We start from the raw sequence: 24994 nt of genomic DNA, 5'->3' as shown, positions 1-24994 counted from the left end.
TATTTTGCAAATAAATTATCTTTTGAACCTCATGTTCACATTGCTTTGTTCGAGGATCTAAATGAGATAGTGATAATGCATTACAATCTATCTCCTTTTGCAATTGCTTATTTTCTCCCCCTAATATTGGGTATACTGATTCATCAAAATGGCAATCAGCAAATCTTGTTGTAAATAAATCTCCAGTCATAGGTTCCAAATATTTTATAATAGAAGGAGATTCATACCCAATATATATCCCCAATCTTCTTTGGGGTCCCATCTTTGTGCGTTGTGGTGGAGCAATTGGAACATATACTGCACATCCAAATATTCTAAGATGGGAAATATTTGGCTCCTGACCAAAAGCCAATTGTATTGGGGAGACTTTATGATAACTTGTAGGTCTGATCCGCACAAGAGCTGCTGCATGCAAAATAGCATGGCCCCATGTTGAAATAGGAAGTTTTGTTCTCATAAGCATTGGTCTAGCAAATAACTGGAGGCGTTTGATCAATGATTCTGCTAGACCATTTTGAGTATGACCATGAGCAACTGGATGCTCAATTGTTATCCCAGTTGATATGCAATAATCATTAAAGGCCTGGGACGTAAATTCACAAGCGTTATCAAGACGAAGTGTCTTAATTGCATAATCTAGAAATTGTGCTCTTAATCTGATTAATTGAGCTAGTAACCTCGCAAAGGCCAAATTGCGGGTTGATAACAAGCACACATGTGACCATCTTGTAGATGCATCTATCAAAACCATATAGTATCTGAATGGTCCACATGGAGGGTGTATGGGCCCACATATATCACCCTGTATACGTTCCAAAAATGCAGGAGATTCAACTCCAACTTTAATTACTGATGGTCTAATAATCAGTTTTCCTTGAGAACATGCAGTACAAGAGAATTCTTTAGTTTGAAGAATCTTCTGGTTCTTCAATGAATGACCATGTGAATTCTCAATTATTTTGCGCATCATATTATAACCGCGATGGCCCAATCGGTCATGCCAAATAATAAAATCATTAGTAAACTTCTTGTTTACTATGGCATGTGATTCAACTACACTAATATTAGTGTAGTATAATCCAAAGGAAAATGCAGGAAGCTTTTCAAGCACATATTTCTTTTCCGCTTTTATTGTAGTAATATAAAGGTATTCAACCTTTCCTTCATTGGTAGTCTCAATATGATAGTCATTTTAGCGAATATCTTTGAAACTCAACAAGTTTCTTTGAGACCTACTACAATATAATGGATCATTAATAGCCAATATAGTTCCTCCCGGTAGTAATACAGTAGCTCTTCCAGAGCCCTCAATTAATTTTGTACTACCAGATATTGTAATTATATTGGCTTCTTTCATAATTGAATAAGAGAAATATCTCTTATCTTTTAATATGGTGTGCGTCGTGGCACTATCCAGAAGACATATTTCTTCTTTATTATTCATACGGTCAACTGAAGACTGGAAAGTTTTCATATTCTTCAAGAAGAAAAAAAATACATCATAAGTAATATTGAAAATTTTAAGAACAAAAGAAACTACATTTATGAAATTAAATGCCAACAACATAAAAAGTTTTATTCAAAATATGAACTTCAGAAAAAGAAATACATTTATTCTTATAATTTTTTCCAATAATAAGTCTTCAGTTATGATTCTAAATGAGTAATATTTGCAAGACCTTCAAAAATATCATCTTTATAGGCAAGGTTTGCTTCAACTTTATCATGATTATTCATAGGGCCCGCCTCAACATCATTTTGAAAAGTCAAGTGAGTCTCAATTTTATTTTGTTTCCCTTTTATAGATGCTTGCTAAAGTTTGACAAAATGTTCAGGTGTACGACAAATTTGTGCCCAATGATTTTTCATACACATCAGTGGCAAACATTACCTTTGCCTTTTGAAGGATTATTCTGAGAACCCTTATTGTTCTCTTGTTTATAACGACCACCACCATGGCAATTCTTATAATCTTGTAGTCGTAAGTGCATCCACTCACGACGAGCTCTTGGCAATACCGTGGCCTTTAGGTGGTCATATCGTTCCTTTAAACTATTCCATAATTGAAATGAATCTTTCAAGGTTAAATATTCACTTTTTAACCCTTCATCGAGATGACGGCGAAGGAAAATTATGGCTTTCGCCTTATCCTGACTTGATGCTTCATTTCCTTCTTTAATAGTGTCACCAAGACCTTTAGCGTCAAGGTGAATTTCAGCATCAAGTACCCATGGCAAATAGTTATTTCCAGAGATGTCAAGTGCCATAAATTCAAGCTTTGACAAATTCGACATAGTGAAAACTATCATAGAAATAAGTGAATTAGAACGACAAGAATTATTATCAATGAAAAATTCAGTACAGTACATAATCGTGTATTAATATTCTATATGTATATTTATCAAATAAATAATTATGTGCAGTGCGATGATAAATTAGTGATTAATATTACCCACCAAAACTTTAGATATGTAAGTATATTTTCATAGAATAAATAAGTTGAATTAATATATACTATTATAATTTTGTTCTACTTAGAATACGTTTCAATAAGCTAAGTAGGCATAAAACAAAATAGATGATATCAATTTTGACAAGCTTCAACATTCAATACGATACATCTAATAGTTAAGTCGTTAATTTTAAAGTCATTAATTAGTTTGTACACTTAGGTGATAAATTTATTGAATACACATTTAAACCTTTTGAAAATTTTGCAAGAATTCCTTCTAAATGCATATTCTGTTAGAGTATTTGGACGTGGGCTTAATTAGTCTAATTATTTTAATTCAATTTTAATACTTATTTATTTATGTGTATGATTAAACTTCTTCATAGTTTATATTATGAAATAACAATTTAATTGGAACTTATTGTTTCCATACCAATGCAATTATTATAATTATATTCAAAACAAGTTATGCATATGGTAATTAAATTGCATGTTAAAGAAGATCCTAATAGAAACATTATAAACATAGGGATGTATACCTGAATCGGAAAAGAAACTGACTACCTCTTTTAGGAAGAAGATAAAATTCGGATGAAGCAGATAACCACGGTTGGTTAGAACCTCGTGCTGATAACGTATTAAGAAATGAGAGCAAAATAGAACAATATAGTAATAGAGACAAGATGTATAAGAGGAGAATGTAGAAGTTATCTTATTCAAGTGTGTTTCTTGTGTGTTCTTCCATAGGCAAAGAATGTCCTATTTATACTATACAAGATACACCCAAAACTCACTAGATACATCCTAGGAATTAATAGGTACATCTATCCAAGTAGTACATTGTATAGAATGTATGGATGAATTAAATGAACATCCATATACATTCACTTTATTTATAACATTTATATGTCACATTGTATTTTATGTTTTCATGTAAAATGTTTAAAGGCTCAATTTATTATGAGATGTTTTTACCTTTTTGTACAAAAATGGCATAAGAGTAGTATTTAAATGAAGGGGGAAAATGTCACTTAACTTTTATAGGATATTTTGGTAATTTAACTTTACACTTTTACCTTCACACTTATATATATATCATTTCTGTCATACTAAATTTATCACACATTGCAATATCTTGCTCCTTATACCGGAGCAGTTCTTGTTGAACAATTTATATATAGTTAACGATACACTTTACTTGTACCCTTCCGTCCTGACATATGTTTCTGAATCAACTGTATAATATTTTGCTATGGCTATTTGCCTCATGCCAATTACAATAGAAATGAAATAGAAACTCTTCCTCTAAACCTTTTAAATAAAAAGTCATATTAAATAAGTACAGGGAGTATGTTCCAGGTTCAACTACTCAACTATGCGATTCGTTGTTTTCTAACAAGACGGATTCGAATTAGTGAGTGTGAAGAAGCCTACGATGGACATACTCAAGGGATGTTTACACAAATGGCCGCTCATATTCATTGTTTACTTTTTCTAGCCATATATATAGATTATACTTTCATCTTATATAATTATACACATATAATACATAAATTATACATATATTATATCTCCACCAACTATTTTTAGTTTAAGCGGTTGGGTGGGCGGATATTTGGGTTAATAAGACTATAATTTCGAGGCTCTGACATTGGAAAAGCGTTCGTAGTTGCCCATTTTGCACTTTCAGGCCCAAATTAAACAGGCAGGCCATTTCTCCTTAAAATTCTTAGCCCACTTTGTGGTACTATGCAGTTGGGGCATTTGCATCTATACCAACTTTTTGTGTCACATTTTAATTTGTGCCCGCTTTGCAAAAAAAATTGTAAGCGTACCCGCTTTTTCACATAACTTCAGCACACAGGGCTGAAGTAGCAAAGACAATCACGCAAAACTTCAGCACTCTAGTAGCTGGGCCTGAAGTTCAGCTCTAGAGCTGAAGTTTTTGTGTTGTAACTGGGAAACTTCAGCTCTTGAGCTGAAGTTTTTGTGTTGTAACTGGGAAACTTCAGCTCTTGAGCTGAAGATTTTGTGTTGTAACTGGGAAACTTCAGCTCTAGAGCTGAAGTTTTTGTGTTGTAACTGGGAAACTTCAGCTCTAGAGCTGAAGTTTTTGTGTTGTAACTGGGAAACTTCAGCTCTAGAGCTGAAGTTTTTGTGTTGTAATTGGCTACTTTTAACTCCCTCTCTGTAATGCACATAACACATGATACTCATCTTCACTGTTATGTTAGCTTTAAGCTTTATTTTAATGATGACAATACAAAATTAATGAATTGACTAACAACTGAATTACTTTGTGACAGTAGCCAAATCCAATCATCACGAGATAGATGAACTACAGGAGATGACATGTACAAGGATGAAACTACACAAGAATCTAGTCAATCTGATTCAGTATAAAGGAATAAAGATGATGTTAGCAAAATATATTAAAAGAAGAAGAAAGGAGAAATTGTATGAGTTAAGAATAAGAGCTGAAGTTATTAACTGCTACTCCCAGGGTGAAGTATCGTTTCTGGGATTGGTCCAAAAAAGATATTCGACGCAAGACCAATAAAAAAAATAGGCTCTGCATTTTGTCTTTTGTTGAGAAGAAGAAAACGAAGGAGGAGAAGAAGAAGGAGAAAGGGGGCTGAAGTTATTTAAGAAGTGGGTCCAAGTTAAAAGTTTTCAACAAAATGGGTATATGTTAAATGGGGGCGACGAAATAGGGCGCCCCTTGCAATTTTTACTATGCAATTAGACACACTTGCCCATTATATTAAGAAAAATTGGCATCCTATAACAAGGACATAACAGAAATTGATAATTTTTTAGCTTTATATTAGGTTTGGCAAAGATAGCCCCAAACAATTGGCATTATATAGCCAGATCTTAAAAAAACTACTCTCTTTTATATTCTCTCTACAAAGAAAACTACACACTTATTTTTACTTCCCTTTTAGCAAAAATTCTTGCAAATTATGCAAAAAAATCAGTGAGATGAAAATTGTTATAGGATGCCAATTTTTCGAGGTTTTGGCGTGGTATAACAACATACTCATATAATTGGCAGAAAATTGCCCTAGTTATAGATATTGGCATCAAATAGCCAATAAATGTATATCACAATAATAATAACAACTCTTTTTCTCTTCTCTGTCTATATCAACATGTATATTAAAATTTTAGTTTTATTCTTTGTATATCAATAATATAAAATTATATATATAGTTATTGCTGCCTTAATAACAATGTATATCATAATAAAAATATTATATTATTTGTATATCACAGTGTATAGCACATCGGACATGTGTATGCCAAAATAGATATCATAAATTTATTTTTCTTCTTTGTGTATATCAAAACTTAATTTTATTTGTATACCAAAATATTATTTACTCCCACAATTATATTTATTACTTTTATATTTTAGAACTTGCTTAAACATGCTATATTAAAAAATTATTTTCCTTTTTTGATCAATAATTAATAACTATATTATTTTTATATCACAGTGTATAACATAATAATAATAATGTGTATATCAAAAAAATTTATTAAAATTTTATTTTCCTTCTTTGCATAACACATTTTAGATTGAAAACTCAAATTCAAGACGACTCCACATGTGTATCCCCTATTGTAACCCATGTATATCTCTATGTACATTTGTGATATCTCATGTATATTATGTGTATCTGTGTATATCCATAAAAATTTGTGTTATATATACGATATACAATGTGATATACTTGGGCGTCCTTAAAAACTTGTGTGCGATATACACTGATGTACACAATATACAACGTGATATACACATGTCGTAGTTGGATTTTTACGTCTGATTTTTTTACCTAAAACCCGTCTAAATCACTACTAATCTTGTTCAAATTTTGTATGTAGCCTCGTTTAGGTATTTTCAACCAATTTCAATCACACCCACTCATTCAATCCAACCACAAAAAGAAAGTGAGAAGAAAACAAAGTTGAAACATATTTTCTCTCTCTTAGTTTTTGCTAATCTTGCTCAAATTTTATATATAGCCTCGTTTAGGTATTTTCAACCAATTTCAATCACACCCACGCATTCAATCCAACCAAAAAAAAAAAAGAGAGAGAGAAGAAAAATAAAGTTGAAATATATTTTTTTCTCTCTTGGTTTTTGTTTATGATTTTCTCTGATGCGAGATCAAACCCCTTATTAAGGCCGACAAGAAGGGAAAAAAAAAAAGAGGAGTTGATAAACTATGCATTATTAAAAAAAGAAAATTGTACGGTTTTAGACAAAAGCTTGAAGGAAGTTCCATTTGCTAAATAAATAGTTCACTTTAGACAAATAGCAATAATAAATAAAAATTCATATACCCCACTTAATGTTGTAGCTTGTAACCAAGAAAAGAAAACCTTTTAACGAGAGATGTCTTTGCTTGGATTGAGAATGCTTTTTTGGAATAACATTTCCCTTGAAAAAGACAACTATTTTTCAATGTTTAGTTTTCTTGATTGGTGAAAAAATTATCTCCAAACATAATATTTCCTTCGGTCCACAATAAGTTACCATTTTATCTTTGGCACATCTATTAAGGAAATACGAATTCAAAAATGTATTTACTAAATTAACCCTAATTACTTGTTACATTGACACATTGAAATATGTAAATAAGGGCAAATTTTGGAAAAATAAAATTAATTCCTTCTTGTTTATGTAAATGGACACTTATTTTAGACAAAAAAAAAAAAAAAAAACGGTCACTTATTGTGGCTCGGAGGGAGTAGTTCTCATGAGATGGAGAAAGTATTTCGCTACTTCATGAGTGAAATTCATTATTCTTCTAAATATTAAAGTCTCATATATTCACTTATTTCAGTCACTATTAAGTCTATGCTCATATATTATGCACCTTATGTATATATGTACAACGTGCATTATCACTTATTTCATACTTATCTCACTAATTTTTAAGTATTCAAATACTGAAAAATGATCCAGAAAATAATTCTGCAATTTAAAACATTTTCAAGGAAAATATAATTTCCATGAAATATTTTTCTTCATACCAAATATATCCACAATCTAAAGCTTGCAATTTCATCCTACATGACCTTTACATTCGGGAGTTGATCAAGTGTACATTGTTCATTCTATTTCATTTTTATAGCTTACTGGAAAAAGCAAATATATGGTGCCCTTACTTAATGCATGTATGCATTAATTCGTGGTAAATTTTCGTTACACTCAAACGTAATAGTGCGAATAACAATTAGACGAGGAATTGTTATCAATTCAATCAATTCCTTATTTTCCTTAAGGTATGTTCCATTATTCATCCACCAATCACTACCAATAGATATATATATTGATCTGGAAAATGATTACTAACTAAAAACTAATAGTAATAGTTTAATTAAGATACTAATAGGGCGACAATCTCTCTTTTTTGCAAGTTAAGCGAAGCTCTGTCTCACCAAACATCACTATCGATAAATCTTGCTACATTAATATAAAATATGATGAATATATATATAGGGGAGTTGCTAAGTATTCCTTAGAACTCAAGAAATGGCTCTTCTTACACTGATTAACATTTTTGAAAAAAAAATAAGCTAAATATACATGTAGTATATTCCAGGAGAAGTCAAAAGCTGTAGAATACTGACTTATATATCCTTTTAGCCGACTGTGATGTGTAACGAAAGCAACGGTAGCTAGATGGACTTCTACATGCAATAAAAAATATTATAGTGGCAAGTTATACAATATTAGGACATTACATGATACCACTAAAGATTTTGGTGAAATGGTAAGTAGTTATTCAGTTTTAATTAGAAGTCGTTAGTTCAAGTCTTTGGAGTGCAATCGACTTTGGTAGGAAGAGTTTAACTCCAAAATAAAATTTAACACGAATTTGAATTAGTTAGGCTCAAAACGGATACTGAATACCTAGTCGAAAAGAAGAAAAAAAACTTGGAGTGTTCTCGACTAAATTTCGAATCAATATCTCATAACGAATACTGAACGCCAGAAAAAATAAACTGAGAGACAGTTGCATAGAGCCATAAAGAGAGAAATGCACTTGAATGTAAAATTGAATGGATTGACACTCCTAGTTCTTCCCTCGAGAATTGGCCTTTCTTGGATCATTCAAATTATCTTGGGATTGCCTATATTGGATTTATGATTTGCGACGATTCCCAAGTCCAAAAAATTCAAAGCAATGAATTATGACTTTATCAATTCTTCGTTTTCTCTGTTTTGGTTTCAGCAGTGGAAATTAAAGTGAATGGTTTGAAAACAAAGGAGGATTAGGGGCCAGTAAATTTGGGTTGTTCTATTGTCATTTTAAAATTGGTTGAATAAGGCCACTGCCAGTGAATAATACAAGGCTGAATAATGATCCTTCCAACTAGAATGGACGCACTAAAGCACTAGTGATTGAAGAAGGAATGAGTACTACCATAAGATTATCTTATTGGAGATTTATATATTTATTTAAGTACTGAAAGTGGCTTATCTTTGGGCTTTTCTCCATTTTGGTCGTCTCCTCTTATTATATGATATGATATATAATATTTCAATTTTTTCTTTTTCCATTAAATTCAGGTATTAGCCGACCTACACGTTAATATTTGATCAGAATGATGATGCACACCTTCTCGCCAACTACCATATAATCGCAGACTTCCACACCAATATATGCAATATTTATCACGCGACGAATTAGTTTATAAAATAAGTTTGATGTCAATACTTGAAAAGCTAAAAAATAAAAATAAAAAAAGACCAGTACATCTTTACAGCTGTTTGTCATTTCTTTTTCATGTAGTATATTTATATTACTACAGTTTATATGTTTAAACAAGTGGATAGTCTAAAAGTAATACTAGTTACTCTAAAAGTAACATATTTCAGTATTAATTTGTGTGGTTCAATAAGCTGCACTAAACTAACATCCTATACCCCTCTAAGTTGGTGGAGGCTTATAGTTGAGTTCTTTGGTTGATGGTACTAAAAATAACGGTTAGATTAATAGTTCGGAATATTAATCAAAATACTCTTACATCAGAGGAATGTGCCGAAAGCAATCACTTTCATATGCTTTTCATTTTTTAAATATATTGTATCTTTCAGGAATGAATAGACGTATGTGTAACCTTCAATTTTATATGACATATACCCAATATTGACTACAAAATAATTGGCCTCGTCTAAAAAAAACAAAAAAAAATTGGCCTCCTCCTCCCCCACTAGTCACATCCTACCAACCGCATATACATGGAAATATAATTGTCCCTCTGTCTCTTCGTATACATCCAAAACCTCTTGCGCCAAAAAATCACTACGGAAGTCTCGTCTCTTAAGCACTCTAAGGTAGTGTCTAGACATAGATCTGGTTGAAATTTGAAAAATAAATTCTTGAAGATAAGATGAAAAATGATTTTTGAAAGTTGAAATTGTATTTGGATATGCATTTTCACTTGAAAAGAATTTGAAGTTTTGTGAGTAGAAAACTTCAAAAACTACTCTAGAGCTGTTTTAGGGATTTAAAGATTTTGTTCCGAAATCTGCCAAAAATGGTTAAAATCTATAAATAAAGAGATATTTAAAAACAAAGTATTTTTTTTAAAAAAAGAAGAAAAATCTCCCAAATTTTATGGCCAAACAGGAACTAGGAGCCTGTTGGCCAAGCTGCCAAAAACTATTTATCTTCAAAAATATTTTTATTCAAAAGTGCTTAGTACTTTTGCAAAATAGCAGTTTGTATTTGGCCAATTCGTTTGAGTACTGCTTTTTGCAAGCTCATGGTATTTGACCATTCTTTTAAAAAAAGCACTTTTAAGTATCAAATTACGAAAAATAACAATAAAGGTTCAATTTTCGTATTAGAAAAGAATTGAATTAAAATATAAAACGTAAAGTAAAAATATAAACTAAAAATTCTAATTAGTATAAAATATAGTTATTCCAAAGCAATAACATTGAGTGTTTGGTATTACTTATTGTTTAAATGAAAATTTAAATTATATCAAAATACATCATTCAATATATAAAAGCTACTCTTAGGAATATGAGAAAGAGAATAAAAGTATGATTAAAATAAAAAAGAGAAGAAATGTATAGTAGAAATAAAAAGAAAAAGAAAAAATGAAAAGAAAAATGTTAAATTAATGAGAGATAATTTGAAAAATATAAATCTATTGTAAGGTTATTTTTCTCTTGAACAAATTAATTTGCTACTTCTGCTTTTTGGAAGAAGCTAAAATTTACTGCTCAGAAGTAATTTTTCATTTTGGCCAAACACCTTAAATTTTTCAAAAAGTAGCTTTTTAAACAAACAAAAAAAGTACTTTTGGCATGCATCCGAGAGAAGCTTTGCCAAACAGGATCTAAGAATATCTACATAAGAACCATTCTGCTCACATCATCAACTCTTTTAGCACGTAAACCAGTAATAATCAATGAAGCAAATAAAAGTTCGTATTCTCTATAAGCTGCCTAAGTAACTATCTATATAATATAATGCTGGTGGCTCAAAAATGCGTACAAGAGCAGTTGGCAAACGAGATAAATGGTAGTAAAAGATACTAGAAACACAAACGAGGAGAAAAAAAAATTGTAAGGGAGCGTTGAGGCAGAAAAGAATGAAGCCTAAACTAAGGTATGAGATGGAATCTTAAAATTGTTGGGTCCGTACTGCCAAGTAAAAGAAATTCTATATTTCACCCCTCTGTGTACACTGCCGTAGAGTTGATGTAACCCTGCAATGGCAGGGAAGCTTCTATACAGGAAATTTGATTATTAATTTATGTAAAAAACTTTTCAATGTACTCTCCAGCATGCTCTCGAGTCATCTCAGCCCGTCGAAGTGCACATCCCACTGAACTTCAAGAGCCGCTTCAAAGCAAAATCCTGCTTTCTCACTGTTGTCTCAAGGTGTTGAGAGAACTATTTTCTCTAGATCTATCACACAACTGCATGGCTGTTTTCTTTTTCTCACCAAATGTAACCGCCACCTTGATTTAAATGCTGCTACTTAGTGTTTCATCCTCATTAGATGGCTCTAGACACTCCCATGGGTTTGAGTAGAAATAATCTTCTTCTTTGGGTCGGTCTGGAATAACCAACCTCTTGGTAGGATTGCCCATACGTTCAGCATGAGCTTCCTTAACTGAGTTAGAAAACTCATCCCATGTCAATGATCCAGCATTATGTTGGTCTATCAAATCCACTAGAAGCTTTCTATCCAACAAGATCGTTTTCCTGTACCCAAGATATCTGCATAGAATGGTAGAGATTTAGATAGAAGAAGTAACAGATAACGCTACAACCAAATCTTTACTATGTACTAAGACCAGCAAACCAATACGAAGACACCATATGTAGCTAAAATTTTACTGAATACATACTGGGCATTACTAACAATCAAAAGCATGCCAGGTAACGCAAAACAAAAGGATATCATTTATCTTAAGCATTTGCGCAGATAAAAAAATTAATCAGATGGAAATACCTGCGATGTCCTTCAACAACTTTTGCCATGTTTCCATCATATGTAGGAACAAAGATATCACTCTCCAATGAAACAAGATAGTCCAATGCAGCCATTTGAGAAGAGTGATTTTGAAAGAACATAAGGTCAGAGGGTTCAAGTAGTGTCTCCTTCCTCACCTGCTCAACATAAAATAGAGCAACCTGTGAGTCCACAAATTCAGGCAACATAAGCAGCTAAAAAACTAGCTTGCACTTTCTAACTACCAGATTAGAATAAGCTGCTGTAAGACTAGCCATTCTCCTTTTTCCGCCATATATCTCTCCAGCGGCAATGTAAACTTGTATGCTGGGATCAATGTCCAATGCCCTTAAAGTCAGAGCAGTTTCTTCAGGTGTCAACGGACAGAGACCATCTCTCCTTTTCAAATCTGAATTTATGATTTTTTCTTTCCACCATGGATATGCGTATCTGCAAAAGGATTAAATCAGCCCAAGAGTGACAAAGACAACGAAAGACCATCACTTAATACAAGGATATAAGTTTACCTCATCCTTGTCAACTCGTCAACCTCATCCTTGTTACATCCCTGAGAACAGCCAGAGAAGGCCAGCATATCCATTTCATATCTCAGGTGCAGTACCATAAAAGGACCCTTTTGCCTGAGAAGTCGAACAACCTTTCTGCCCAACTCTTCTATCTGCGGGGTGAATTTCAAGGCACTAAAATTTACTCGACAACGCAGTTTTTGAATTTCCATGGGTTGACCATTATTGGCAAGCCGAGCATCGGTTCTGTTTAAGTGAACAACTTTGTACTTCCGAATTAAGGGGAGAATCTGTAATCAGCAAATGCGACAATTGTTACCCACAGAAGATTATGTGAGTTAACAACACTATCAAAGAAGCGTGGCCTAAACCTACAAACCTGATTATGGTAGTAAGAAATATCAGACCAACTAATAGGAGGCATGGTGTAAATCATTCCTAGCTCTACTCTCCTCTTCAATCTTGGGGGTAGCTCTCTCAATATTCGAACTTCATCTCTCAAGGATGATATAAAATGATCAACATCAAAAATATCTTGAAACTCACTGCAAGTTCAATACCACAAATCATTATCCTTTGTATTTTAAGGAACCAATCTATAATTAGAATCAACATACACAAGGAGACACACCTTGGATCAGCCCAAAATGAGGTTTTATCCAGCTCAGGAACTATGAGAGTCACATTCAAATATCTTGCAATAGCAACCATATCACATATCTGCAACAACAAATACAGAGGAATGAGGGGAGAATTAAAGAAACTTGCAGCTATCAAACTCACAATCGTTACCCTTATCGGATTACATCAACAAGTGCCACTAAACTGATATTTATCTTAAGTAAAGCCACTCACCGCAGAACGCATTTGATTCAGCCCTCCATTGCATGAAACCATAAGGTAACCATTATTTTTGTAAACCCCTGAAATAAAAAATAATTATGACAACAGTCAGGACTCGGATACTCATGAGAAAACAAATATCCAAGGAAGCAAATTCTCAGCAAGCTCCTTTGCTGTTTTATTTGGACCATTAGCATTGCACAAAAAGCTAGAACAGCCTGAATAGGACCATAAACCTTTTGGTGACTTCAACTAAGATTCACAGGCAATGTATTCAAACAATTCTACCACATATTTTACAAGTATCTCAATTTATAATTAGCACCATGCCACAAAAGACTGGTGATCAGAAAACACTCTTTACATAAGTCACCACAATGTATGAAGTAACACTCAACGGCTATTTCACTAAAAATGACCCATCTATGCTCTACTCTGTCACAGAATATGTTAAAAAGCTACTCACTCTTAGGTGGAAGAACTCTAGCAGGGACCTCAGGCGACGAATTGACAATAAATGAAGCAGCAGACTCCTGTGAAAAACAAGAAGGCCAGCCTTTCAAAACCCTAGGACCCCAAGTCTCCCCTAAAGTCATCAATTGAACCACACAAGTCCACAACAGTATCGACGTCGTTGCCCTTATCATCCATAACTTCATTCTAGACCGTGACATCATTGAACTTTTCAGTTTCTCCACACGACTATCCCCTAAAGCCACTGCTTTGAAACCCATTATCTTCTTCCTTTCCTCTCTGTCTTCCAATTCACTCTTTTTCCCCTCTATTCTGCACATATCCCACCCATACAAACTCCCCTCTACTCAAAATTCTTATCTATTTACTCCAAAAAAGCTCACGCCTTTTTGATAATGTAGTATCCAAAATCACTCAGAAACGAAAGGAGTATTTTTAAAAGAAAAAAGCCTAACAGATTACGTGGGCGGATCAAATCCGAGCAGCAAGAGAAAAGAGGACAGAATTTGATCCTTCAGAAACGTAAACAAAACTTGGATTATTAGATCTTTCAGAGACTAGTTTTCTTCGGAGCAGCACCAGAAACCCTAAATTTCTCGCATAGTAAGGAAAAAAATCGACGAAAAGTTCGATCTTTGAGTGATAACGGAAGCGAACCCTAACTGATTATTCAGTTTTATCTTTTCTAAGGGAAGAAAATCAATATTTAGAGTGAATGCATAATGTGGCGGATATTTGGGAAGATTTTCCGGCGAGACGACGTTCGCCGGGATCTGGTGCCGCCGTCGGTGGGCGACGAGAGAGGGAGAGATTGTGAATGTGAAGAGGAGAGAGAGACGAAAAAGAGAAAAAGGAGAGAGAGGGAATAAGAACACGCACCGCGTGGTGAGTTTAGGGGAGGGATTTTGGGTGTGGTTATAGCGGTTATCACATGCGGCAACCTCCACAGTCTCTTCCTGTTACTTTTCCATTTCTCCTTTTATGTATTTTTTATGTTTTGTTTTTTTCTTTTTCTACTTTGGTGTAGCACTAATATATATAATATTGTTTGATAGCAATGGCTATCATTTTTTGTACCCAAAAAAAATTGTTTTTATTTTTATATTCGTTCTCCCTTGGGTTCATTTTTTAAACTAAATAAATTCTGTCTTTGACTTTTATTTTTATATTTTGGATTTAATTTGGTTGGAGGCTCTCTTTGTTTATGTCATATCAACTATAATATACAAATCATTTGAACAAATGGCAAACCTCGTAAAGTATGTCACTATAATAATGTGATTAATATATACTTAGATCAATTTGTTCTTTGTGAAAATAAACCATATTCATCAATCATAGAATCTTCTTCTTATCAAGACACAAGTAAGTTCAATTCAACTCTTTGAATAAGAAAGAGCCAAGTTATTTTGTGTAACTAGTTGTGAATCAAATATACAGACCTTTTGTATTAGTTAAAATATAGCAATTAAAAATTCGATCAGTAATAAAGGCGCAATATCATTATTTTTCATCACTATCTTGTGAAGATTTCTCTTCACATGAATCAAAGATGTTTATGGCAAAATAATTTGGCGAACCATTCAGAGCTCCTCGTAAAACTTGTTAAAAAATCCGTTATTGGACTTGATTAATCGCTTGAAACTTGATCAAAATTCAAAGCTAAGATTGGACATACATTTATTTAAGAATAAATAAATAAGCAATAAAAACAAAACAAAATAATGAGAGGAAAGATACAAGGGGGAGCAAGAGCAGCCTTTGTAGTATGAAACCGGGCACACCAGATTCCTCCTCGGCATGTTAGAACAGAGTTTTGATGAATTGAGAACCACGGCAACTATGGAAATATAACCAATAAATGAGAGCCGGCTAAATTGTAATCGGTTAGGGCCCATTTCAATAAAAGTCCAGTCAGACGTGTCAAAGATCGAGCCATATTAATATTACACGTGGCGCTGTGAGATGACGGTACAACAACTTTCGTATCGCCCGAATTATAATGGACATAGAGACACCGACAATATCTCGCGATATTTCTGCGGCTGCATTTAGAAAAAACCTTTATTTTTGGCTTTTCACCATCTTTGTGTACCTTTTAATTTTTATCCTCTTTTCTTTTGACATTCTTATCACGAATTAGTTGGCTCTTCCTGTTTTACTTTTTTGGCTTTATTCACTACGACATGAAAGTGCAGCTGAAGAGTGAACTGAGCCCTAATTTATCTTTGCCTATGTAAATACGTCTAAATACATCTAAATCCCTAATTCTTGTGTTATCTCCTAAGGTAAAAGATTAATTTCCTTCATAATTCTAAAAAGATCAAGAATTCTTAGTCTTTAAATTTTGTGTTTCTCGATTATTAATCGAGATAAAAATTCGATTGTAGTTGTTTAGGACTGATTAACTTTTGGTTATTGTTCCAAAAGATATATCTGTTGAGCTTACTATTTAATGTGATTCCATTTTCGCAAATTATTGTATAACTTCGAAATATTAAAACTAATACAAAAGTTATTACAAAATTTCTAATAATATAACAAAAATGAACAGGAAAACTTAAAATAAGAACATGAGACAACTATCTAGTTGGAAATAGTTGTAATACAATCCTTATTTATTCTTCGAAGTATAAAGTGAAACTTGATACATCATTACTCAAGGAATGATTAGCTTGCATTGTCTAAGTGATGTCTAATAATAAGAGCCAGTTTATTTAGATCACAACTGGTCGTTTTCTGATTTTATAATAACTAATTAAAATAATAATTTCTTCCTAAATGCTATTATTAAAACTATTTCAAAGTAATATCTTAATGTTTTTCAGGCAAAATAAAGGAAATAGAAAATAATGGGCTTCAAAATAAGACAATTTGCAATAGTGGCCAATTTGGCGCCATGTATGGAATTCAGCTAGGATCCTGGGGAGAGATTTAATAGGACCCTGGGGAGAGATTTAAATGTGATAATTGATTTAAGAAACCAAGAAGATAACGGTTGAGGGTTTTAGACTCAAGAGAATAGGGTAAATCCTAATTTGGAGTAAACATCCCAATGTGAAAGTTTTTACTCGAAAATAGCATAGATAATTAACTCATTCAACAAAGCAAAGCGCATATCCTAATTTTCTTTCTAAAACATATCACTATTTACAATAAGGTTTATCTTTCTTCTTCTTCTTTCAGGCATCTTATGTTTAGATATGTCAAAAGTAATATTATTGATAATATAGCGGTTACTTTAGAGCTTGATGGTAAGGTAGGAACTCGTGTTTTAGTTATATTTTGCACTTTAATTACTACGCTTTGATTGTATTTGAGTCTAATTGTACTTTGTACTTATTACGTGTGTTATGTTGTGTAGGATGTGATTTCGAGTTGAGAAGCAAGTTTGGAGCTAAAATGGATAGTTTAGAGCTTTGAAGTCCTAGTAGAAGCACAAGAATTAAGCCGGGATCGTGTTCGGGATTCGAGGACCGGTCTGGATGTTAAAAATTGAGAAAAATTCCTATTCTGGGAATTATACACTACCGCGCTGCGCCGCGGGGCGCGCCGCGCTAGTGCAAATTTTCTACATAATCAAAAATTCAAGTCTCTGAAAACCCCATGTGTGTGGCGCATGGGGCGACACATGGCGCGCCGCGTCTGTGTATTTTTGCTATCCAATTTTTTTCACTCCGGCTTGAAAATGTTAGTTTCATCTGGGCCCGTTCTTACATGGTACAAATACACAAAAATGCGATTTTTAAAGAACTTTGACAGAGGGAGCTTTTGGAGAGATTGGATACTTCAAGACACACGATTTCATCATCTTTCTACCAATTCAATACAGGAGTTTGGATCGTAAAGTTAGATTGATGTTTTCCTGTTTTTTAACTCTATTTGTGATGACCTCCTCCATGATTATGGAGTAGTTTACCTTAGGGTTTAACATGATTTGATGACTTTATTGTTATCTATGGATTTGATTATTGTTTGATTGCTTGAATTTGTTGGAGGAGCTTTAACTCTAGTCGTGATTTTATTCATTATCGTGTTTAACCGGAAGAGAAGCATAATATTGAATATTTTTACAAAGCATGCCTTAATTTATGTTGGTACTTCTTTAAAGTAATCGAATGAGCTTTGTGATCTACCGTTTGAATTAAGATATTGAGAAATATTCACGAGAAGCTAATAGATTCTTGCAAATTTCACTGGACTTCATAATACCTTATTTGAACGGTTTAGGTTTAATTTAGAGAGGAACCTGAATCAGAACAATAGGATATAACTTGTTGAATTTGTGAGAATTAATAGAACATTCAGAGTGAAAATTAACAATGTTAATTACAGGATAACAATCTTGCACCTATAATGTCATAGTCCTTATTTGTTTTACTTTTAGTAGTTAATTGTAGTTCATAATCATTCTCAATCAAAGTGTTAATAATCCTGAATAGCATTTAAACTATAAATTACTAGAACACTATTTAAATTCATCCATGTGGAGACGATAATTTTACTATATTTCAGCCTTGGCTGGCGAGCATAAATTTTTTGTTGTGTTTTGCGCTCGTCAGAGCTTCATATGCCAAATCATAAGATTTTCACGATTTTTATCTATTTGTAAATCAATACAAAAAAAAAAAAAAAAAAACTAGTTCTATTAAACTAGCAATATGTTATATATTATCAATAATTTTTACATGTGATAAAATGATATCTTAAGCAATTACATATTTAAATAAGAACGTCAGAAGTTATAGTTTATTTTATATCTCGTTGATATTAAAGCATGGGAAGACATTTTTAATGGTATAATACTACAAATTTGTCAACCTCGTTAATGTACTTGTCGTATACCACATATAATATGGCAAGACAGAAAAGCAAACTATGCATACTTACAGGCTTCTAAAATATAAATGAAGGTCCACAGGCTTAAGGCTGTAGATTTTTATTGTCAAGCAAATCCAATAGGGTAAATTTGTGATTTCTTAAAATGGTAGAAAATATCCCCGACATAACCAAGTTGTACTTAAAACCTATTAAGGCAAAGACAAAATCGCCTTAAACTTATTCAGCAGATATGCAAGATTCCACAGATCATGAAACTCCATTTTCAGAAGATTTTTATAGCGGCTGACGAGTAATATTGCGTAAAAATTAGTATCGTAAGCGAGAAGTACGCTGGACGATAAATTGAAAAGGGACAAGAAATGACAACTGGATCTTTCATTTGATGCTATTACTACTATCAGGCCGTACCGTGAGAGTGTCGGTACCGCCGTTATAACGGCAAGTTTATAACGAAGGGGAAAAGACGAGTAGGTGAGAAGGCTGTGTCAGAACGGTCAAGTTGTGTCACGGGTTAAATGAACCGAGGCTCTTTGGGCTCAGCCTATGGTGTGGCCCACAACCCGATTCATATTGGGTGGGGCAAAGTGTGAATGTGAATGTGGGTCGTGTCAGATTCTATGGTCCACTTCTGTAGACGTCACATTCATCCATTTTTCAATCATTTATACCATGCCTCACGTTTTATATTTTTCACTTTGAGGTAAAATAACAACTTTTACTATTTGACTTTTGATATAAAAATATCAGATATAACCCTTTTAATATTCATTATATAATTTATCTGAAAACTTTTTTATATTTATTTTTCTGTTTTGATCTCTTGAGAATTTCAAGAACTGACATAGTATGCAATGCTGACCAAGCACAATAGTGACACTAAAGTTTAACGATAAGAGCAATTTGGAATAAAAGGACTTCAAATGGGATGTGGCATGCTTTCAATTTTTGCTTTTGTTGTGTCACCTCATTTACGTTTTTAATATTTTGGAATGTCAAATTGATAACTAAAAGAATGAGTGAAGTCATGAATAGTTGAGGATTAAAATATAGAAAAAGAAAGGATATTAGCATAACTGATATCCTACACCTAAGAGGTCCACGATATATAAATAACCAAATGATAGTAATCCTTTAGCAAACTACTTTAATTCCTATCTGATTAAGATTGATAGAATTGCATCTAGTATCTTAATTCTTAAACATACTATTCTTTATTCTTAAATGGGAAATTTTAGAATGATAGCTGTGATCGATAAATTTACCAATTCTATGGTATGGGGGGTACAAAATGCAGGGAAAATCAGAGAAACATGTTGTAAAACAGATAATTTCACGCACCAATTACGCGAAAGTATAGCTGTCTTCGTCAGATATGTTTACTTTGATTCGTTGGCTTCTTAAATTCTTCGCACTGGTTAATTTAGCTGCTTGGACCACGGTTTCCTTAAGGTAAATAGTAGTACTTATTTGTATCGAGTATTTTAAATCTAACTGAATAATTAAGTTTAAAAATTAATAAATTGAAGTAAAAATATATTTCAATTAATTATGATTGAGAATTAAAAAGTGTATATACAAACATAACTCTTACATTCATTTACATCATGAATTTTCTAGATATGGGAAATTTCATTTTCACTTTTCTCTTTCAGCTGATAAGCAAACTGTATAGAGTCAAATTTGACCCTCAGCATCTCTACGCCAGTGGGTACGTCCAATGAGTGTACGCCTACCAACGTAGCGGGTACAACTCGGCCGTGGGGGCAAAAGCGACATCGTTTAGGACTCAGTGTCTTCACTAGGGAGTCGTTACCTATCTTTGTAACTTTTTGATTCTTTCGAGGAAGGTCTCCTATTATATAAAGGGACCTTCACATTGTAAAAGGGGGCATCTGATCTAATACAACTCTTTCATTTTTCTGGCTTTCTCTCTCTATCTCTACTTCAAACGAACATATCTTATTGAGTTCATACTGTCTCTTTGCAATACTAGATCTACAACAATATTATAATCTTTGCATCTCTAGGATTATTATATTTGATTATGATTTACCCTTTTCCTACTTTTGATTGTTTTTTAGCTTACAAAGTACACTGTTAACTTTTAAGCCAAACAATTTGGCGCCGTCTATGGGGATTTCGAGAATCAAAACCATAGTATCCACCTAGAGATCAACCAACTACCATTCTCTACACCACGCAAAAACAGAAAATGGCCGAAAATAACACAAGATCGAAAGCTATATTGGGTATCACTACCAATCTCCTTGGCCCTCTCAACGAGGCCAGTGACGATGGCATCCTGAATGCAACCCCTAACATCACACCGGGTGCAGAGATCTCACCTTCCCCATCCGAAGGTCTGACGATCTTGCACGAAAAAGGAGCTTCCACATCTGCGGTTACGGAAGCACCCTCAACGATCAAAGAGCTACTGGAAGATGGCTAACAAGCGATCTAAGTGGCTTGGTTGAGAGGTCACCACAAAGTAACATCGGATGTACACCAACGGTAGGTACCACTGCTGTCGTGGGTGAACCGGAAGTTATGCTAGCAAATGACAAACCCATCGAGACACAGACCAACGATGGCACGCTAACAACCATCCTAAAGAAGATGGAAGAAATGGAAAATGAAAACAAGGCGCTCTGCGGTCAGATGAAGGAACATCAGGAGAGGGTCGACAAGATCCCCGGTGCTCCCAAGTTGCTACTAAAACGCGACGTGGGAAGGTTCGTGGAACAACCATATACTGAAGAAGCTGCCCCTCACTCCACCCCAAAAACCTTCAAAATGCCACCCTACTTGAGGGTATATGACGGAACCACAGATCCCGAGGATCATCTGATCCACTACGTCACCGCTGTGAAGGGTAACAACCTATCGAAAGAACAGGTACCGTTGGTACTGCTGAAGAAGTTTGGCGAACCATTGATAGGAGGGGCCTTAACATGGTACTCACCGGCTAAGGCAATATCAACGTTCGAGGAAATGGCAGATAAGTTCGTCACAGCCCATGCAGGCGCGGAGAAAGCGGAGGCCAGGGTCAACAACATCTTCGCCGTCAGGCAAAACACAGGAGAGGGACTCAGGGACTTCCTGGCAAGGTTTAACAGGGTAAGGATGAGTCTACCAAACGTATCGGAAAGTATGGCAGTCGCCGCTTTCCAGAACGGGCTAAGCAGAGATGGTTCGAGGGCGACCAAGAAACTGCTGAGCCGCCACATGAAATATCCCCCCACCACATGGGAGGAAATCCACAACGCCTATTGCGCCAAGGTACGAGCGGACGAGGACGATCTTAATGGGCCGCCCAACGGCTAACAGCGATACACTCGGAAACGAGGAGAGATCGACGGAACGAAGGACGACGAGAACAACTCCCCCGCTCCAACAGAGATCGACATCAGCCATACACCAGATCCTCCCATCCGCCACCAAGGCATACAGACGCGCTACAGCGACACGTCGCCCCACTATGAAACGAAAGAGGTACGCCCCCTTTATTAACCGTCCATAACTTTTGTGTATCTCCTTCAGAAATAGTGTACACACCGGAGAAGCTGGGCACCAAGGTGCATTGGCCGCAGAAGATGAAATCAGACCCTGCCACGAGGAAATCAAACGCCCTATGTGAGTTCCATCAGGAACGAGGACACAAAACCGAACACTGCATAGGCCTACGGCAAGAGGTGGTCAGGATGCTGAACCAGGGATACCTGAGGGAGTTACTCAGTGACAAAGGGAAAATCAACTGTGCACGCGGACGGGAACAACCCCACGGGCCACCGAAGCCACCTTCCCCAACGCGCACGATAAACATGATCGTCGGAGGCGGCGACGAGTCAGTGATCAATCACGTCAAGCTCGCCACCACACACAGACTAAAGCGGACCATAGCCCATGAACGGTATGACGACTTCGAAGATAGTATCACCTTCGATAAGTCTGATGCCGACGGTTTGTCTTTCCCTTATTATGATGCTTTAGTTATCACTTTACGTATCGCTGATACGGATGTTAAAAGAGTCATGATCGATGACGGAAGTGGCGCCTGTATTATCCACCCAAGGGTCCTCGTACAAATGGGACTCGAGGATAGGGTAATACCGCGCTGCATAACACTAACCGGTTTTAACAATGCAGTGGAACGGACATCCGGAGAAATAGCACTACCCGTCTTAGCGGGAGGAGTCACGCTGGAAACAACTTTCCACGTGATGAACCAAGAAACGGCGTACAACGTCATCATAGGACGCCCGTGGATACACGCCATGCGAGCGGTCCCTTCGAGCCTCTACCAAGTGATCAAATTCCCTACCCCATGGGGAGTATTCAGTATTCGAGGCGAGCCACGCACCGCACAAGAATGCTACAAAATAGCCCAAGACTGCGCCCACACCCAACAGCTAAAGGGGGCGAGCGCGGAGGCATAGCAATTAGCCGTGTCGGGGACTAAGGTCAACCCGACAACGGACGCCATCAAAGACCCCGACGTCGTGGAAGCCTGTAAAGCAACGGTCGAAGATCTCGACCCAGTCCAATTGGACGAAACCGATCTTACGAAGAAAGCCTATATCGGGCAAGGTCTCGCCAACCCAAGTAAGTATTGTGAATTCTTAACTAACCATGCAGATTTGTTCGCCTTTTCCCATTCAGATATGCCGGGAATCCCGCGAGACATCGCCACCCACAAGCTGAATGTCGATCCACTACATCCGCCCGTGCGACAGATGAGGAGAAAATTCAACGCCGCTATCAATGAAGCGGTCAGTAAGGAAGTAGACGAGCTACTGGCCAACGGCTCCATCAGAGAATCAAAGTACCCCGAGTGGGTCGCCAATGTTGTCATGGTCAAAAAGAAAAACGGGAAGTGGAGAATGTGTGTGGATTTCACTGATCTGAACAAGGCATGCCCAAAGGATTCATTCCCACTACCCCACATCGACCAACTGATCGACGCCACTGCAGGACATGAACTACTGAGCTTCCTAGACGCCTACTCCGGCTACAATCAAATCATGATGGCCGAGGAGGACCAAGAGAAGACAACTTTCATCACCCACCAAGGGACTTACTGCTACAAGGTAACGCCCTTCGGGCTCAAAAATGCAGGGGCTACGTACCAGAGACTGGTCACCAGAATGTTCAAAGAGCAGCTCGGTAAGACTATGGAAGTCTATATCGACGACATGCTGGTAAAGTCGACAAGAAAAGAAGACCACATCGACCATCTGAAAGAAACCTTCGAGATATTGAGAAGATACGGGATGAAACTGAACCCCGAGAAATGCGCCTTCGGCGTGGCATCGGGAAAATTCTTAGGGTTTCTCGTATCGCAACGAGGTATAGAAGTCAATCCAGATCAGATCAAGGCGATAGACGCAATACCCGACATGCTGAACAGCAAAAAGCAGGTGCAAAAGTTGACGGGGCGAATAGCCGCCTTGTCTAGGTTCATCTCACGGTCCTCCGACAGATGCCATAAGTTTTTTAATGTGCTGAGAAAGGACAAAGGGTTACAGTGGAATGAGGAATGCGTCGAGGCCCTAAGGAAATTGAAAGCGTACCTATCTTCACCGCCACTGCTAGCCAAAGCATATCCAGGCGAGCCACTGCTGGTATATTTGGCCGTATCCAAGGTCGCCGTCAGCGCAGTCCTAGTTCGTGAAAATGAAGGTACACAATCTCCTATTTACTATATTAGCAAAACCTTAGTGGACGCCGAAACACGGTATCCACACCATGAAAAATTAGCTTTGGCATTGGTCGTAGCTTCACGGAAGCTCCGACCCTATTTCCAATGCCACCCATAAAGGTAGTGACGACCTTCCCCTTGAGAAGTATCCTACACAAGCCTGAGTTATCAGGCAGACTCGCCCGATGGGCCATAGAGCTTAGTGAGCACGATATCTCATATCATCCAAGAAACGCCATCAAGTCGCAAGTACTTGGCGACTTCATAGCCGACTTCAGCGCAGAGATACTACCAGAGGCGGAATTGGAGGCACGTCGTGCCCCCTCCAATGCCGACCTATGGACTCTTTACACAGATGGTGCCGCTAACGCCTCGGGATCGGGACTGGGACTCGTTCTCGAGGTCCCCACGGGCGAAACGATTCGCCAGTCCATACGATGCCCCGAGATGACTAACAACGAAGCCGAGTACGAGGCTGTTATTGCAGGTTTGAAACTAGCCATCAAGTATGGAGCTCGACGACTCGTTCTCCATTGCGACTCTCAACTCGTGGTGAACCAAGTCACCGGGACTTACCAAATCAAGGAGCAGAGGTTGCAAAAGTACCAGTCAGAAATCCACAGGTTAATGACCGAGTTCGACGAGTGCCGCTTCGAACAAG

At 36.0% G+C, this 24994-nt stretch overlaps 1 protein-coding gene across 1 annotated transcript; it reads right to left on the bottom strand.

Moving 5' to 3' along the window:
• Positions 10920–14786, bottom strand: LOC109223777 (uncharacterized protein At1g04910-like). The gene is made up of 8 exons (XM_019388199.1): positions 13786–14786; positions 13332–13399; positions 13108–13196; positions 12856–13021; positions 12477–12766; positions 12195–12399; positions 11950–12107; positions 10920–11714 (listed from the first exon to the last, which is right to left on the bottom strand). The coding sequence occupies exons 1-8, from the start codon at positions 14111–14113 to the stop codon at positions 11459–11461; spliced, it is 1560 nt and encodes a 519-aa protein (XP_019243744.1). The 5' UTR covers positions 14114–14786; the 3' UTR covers positions 10920–11458.

Source organism: Nicotiana attenuata, chromosome 3, assembly GCF_001879085.1.
Source record: "Nicotiana attenuata strain UT chromosome 3, NIATTr2, whole genome shotgun sequence".
Lineage (NCBI taxonomy): Eukaryota > Viridiplantae > Streptophyta > Magnoliopsida > Solanales > Solanaceae > Nicotiana > Nicotiana attenuata.
Note: the sequence above shows the minus strand (reverse complement) of the source record. Positions and strands in the feature narration are given on the sequence as shown.

Coding starts and splice junctions, on each gene's coding strand:
- LOC109223777 (XM_019388199.1), bottom strand. CDS start 14,113: ATGTGCAGAATAGAGGGGAAAAAGAGTGAATTGGAAGACAGAGAGGAA. Junction 13,022..13,107: donor TCATTTTGGGCTGATCCAAG/GTGTGTCTCCTT, acceptor TTGAACTTGCAG/TGAGTTTCAAGATATTTTTG. Junction 11,715..11,949: donor GTTGTTGAAGGACATCGCAG/GTATTTCCATCT, acceptor CATTCTATGCAG/ATATCTTGGGTACAGGAAAA.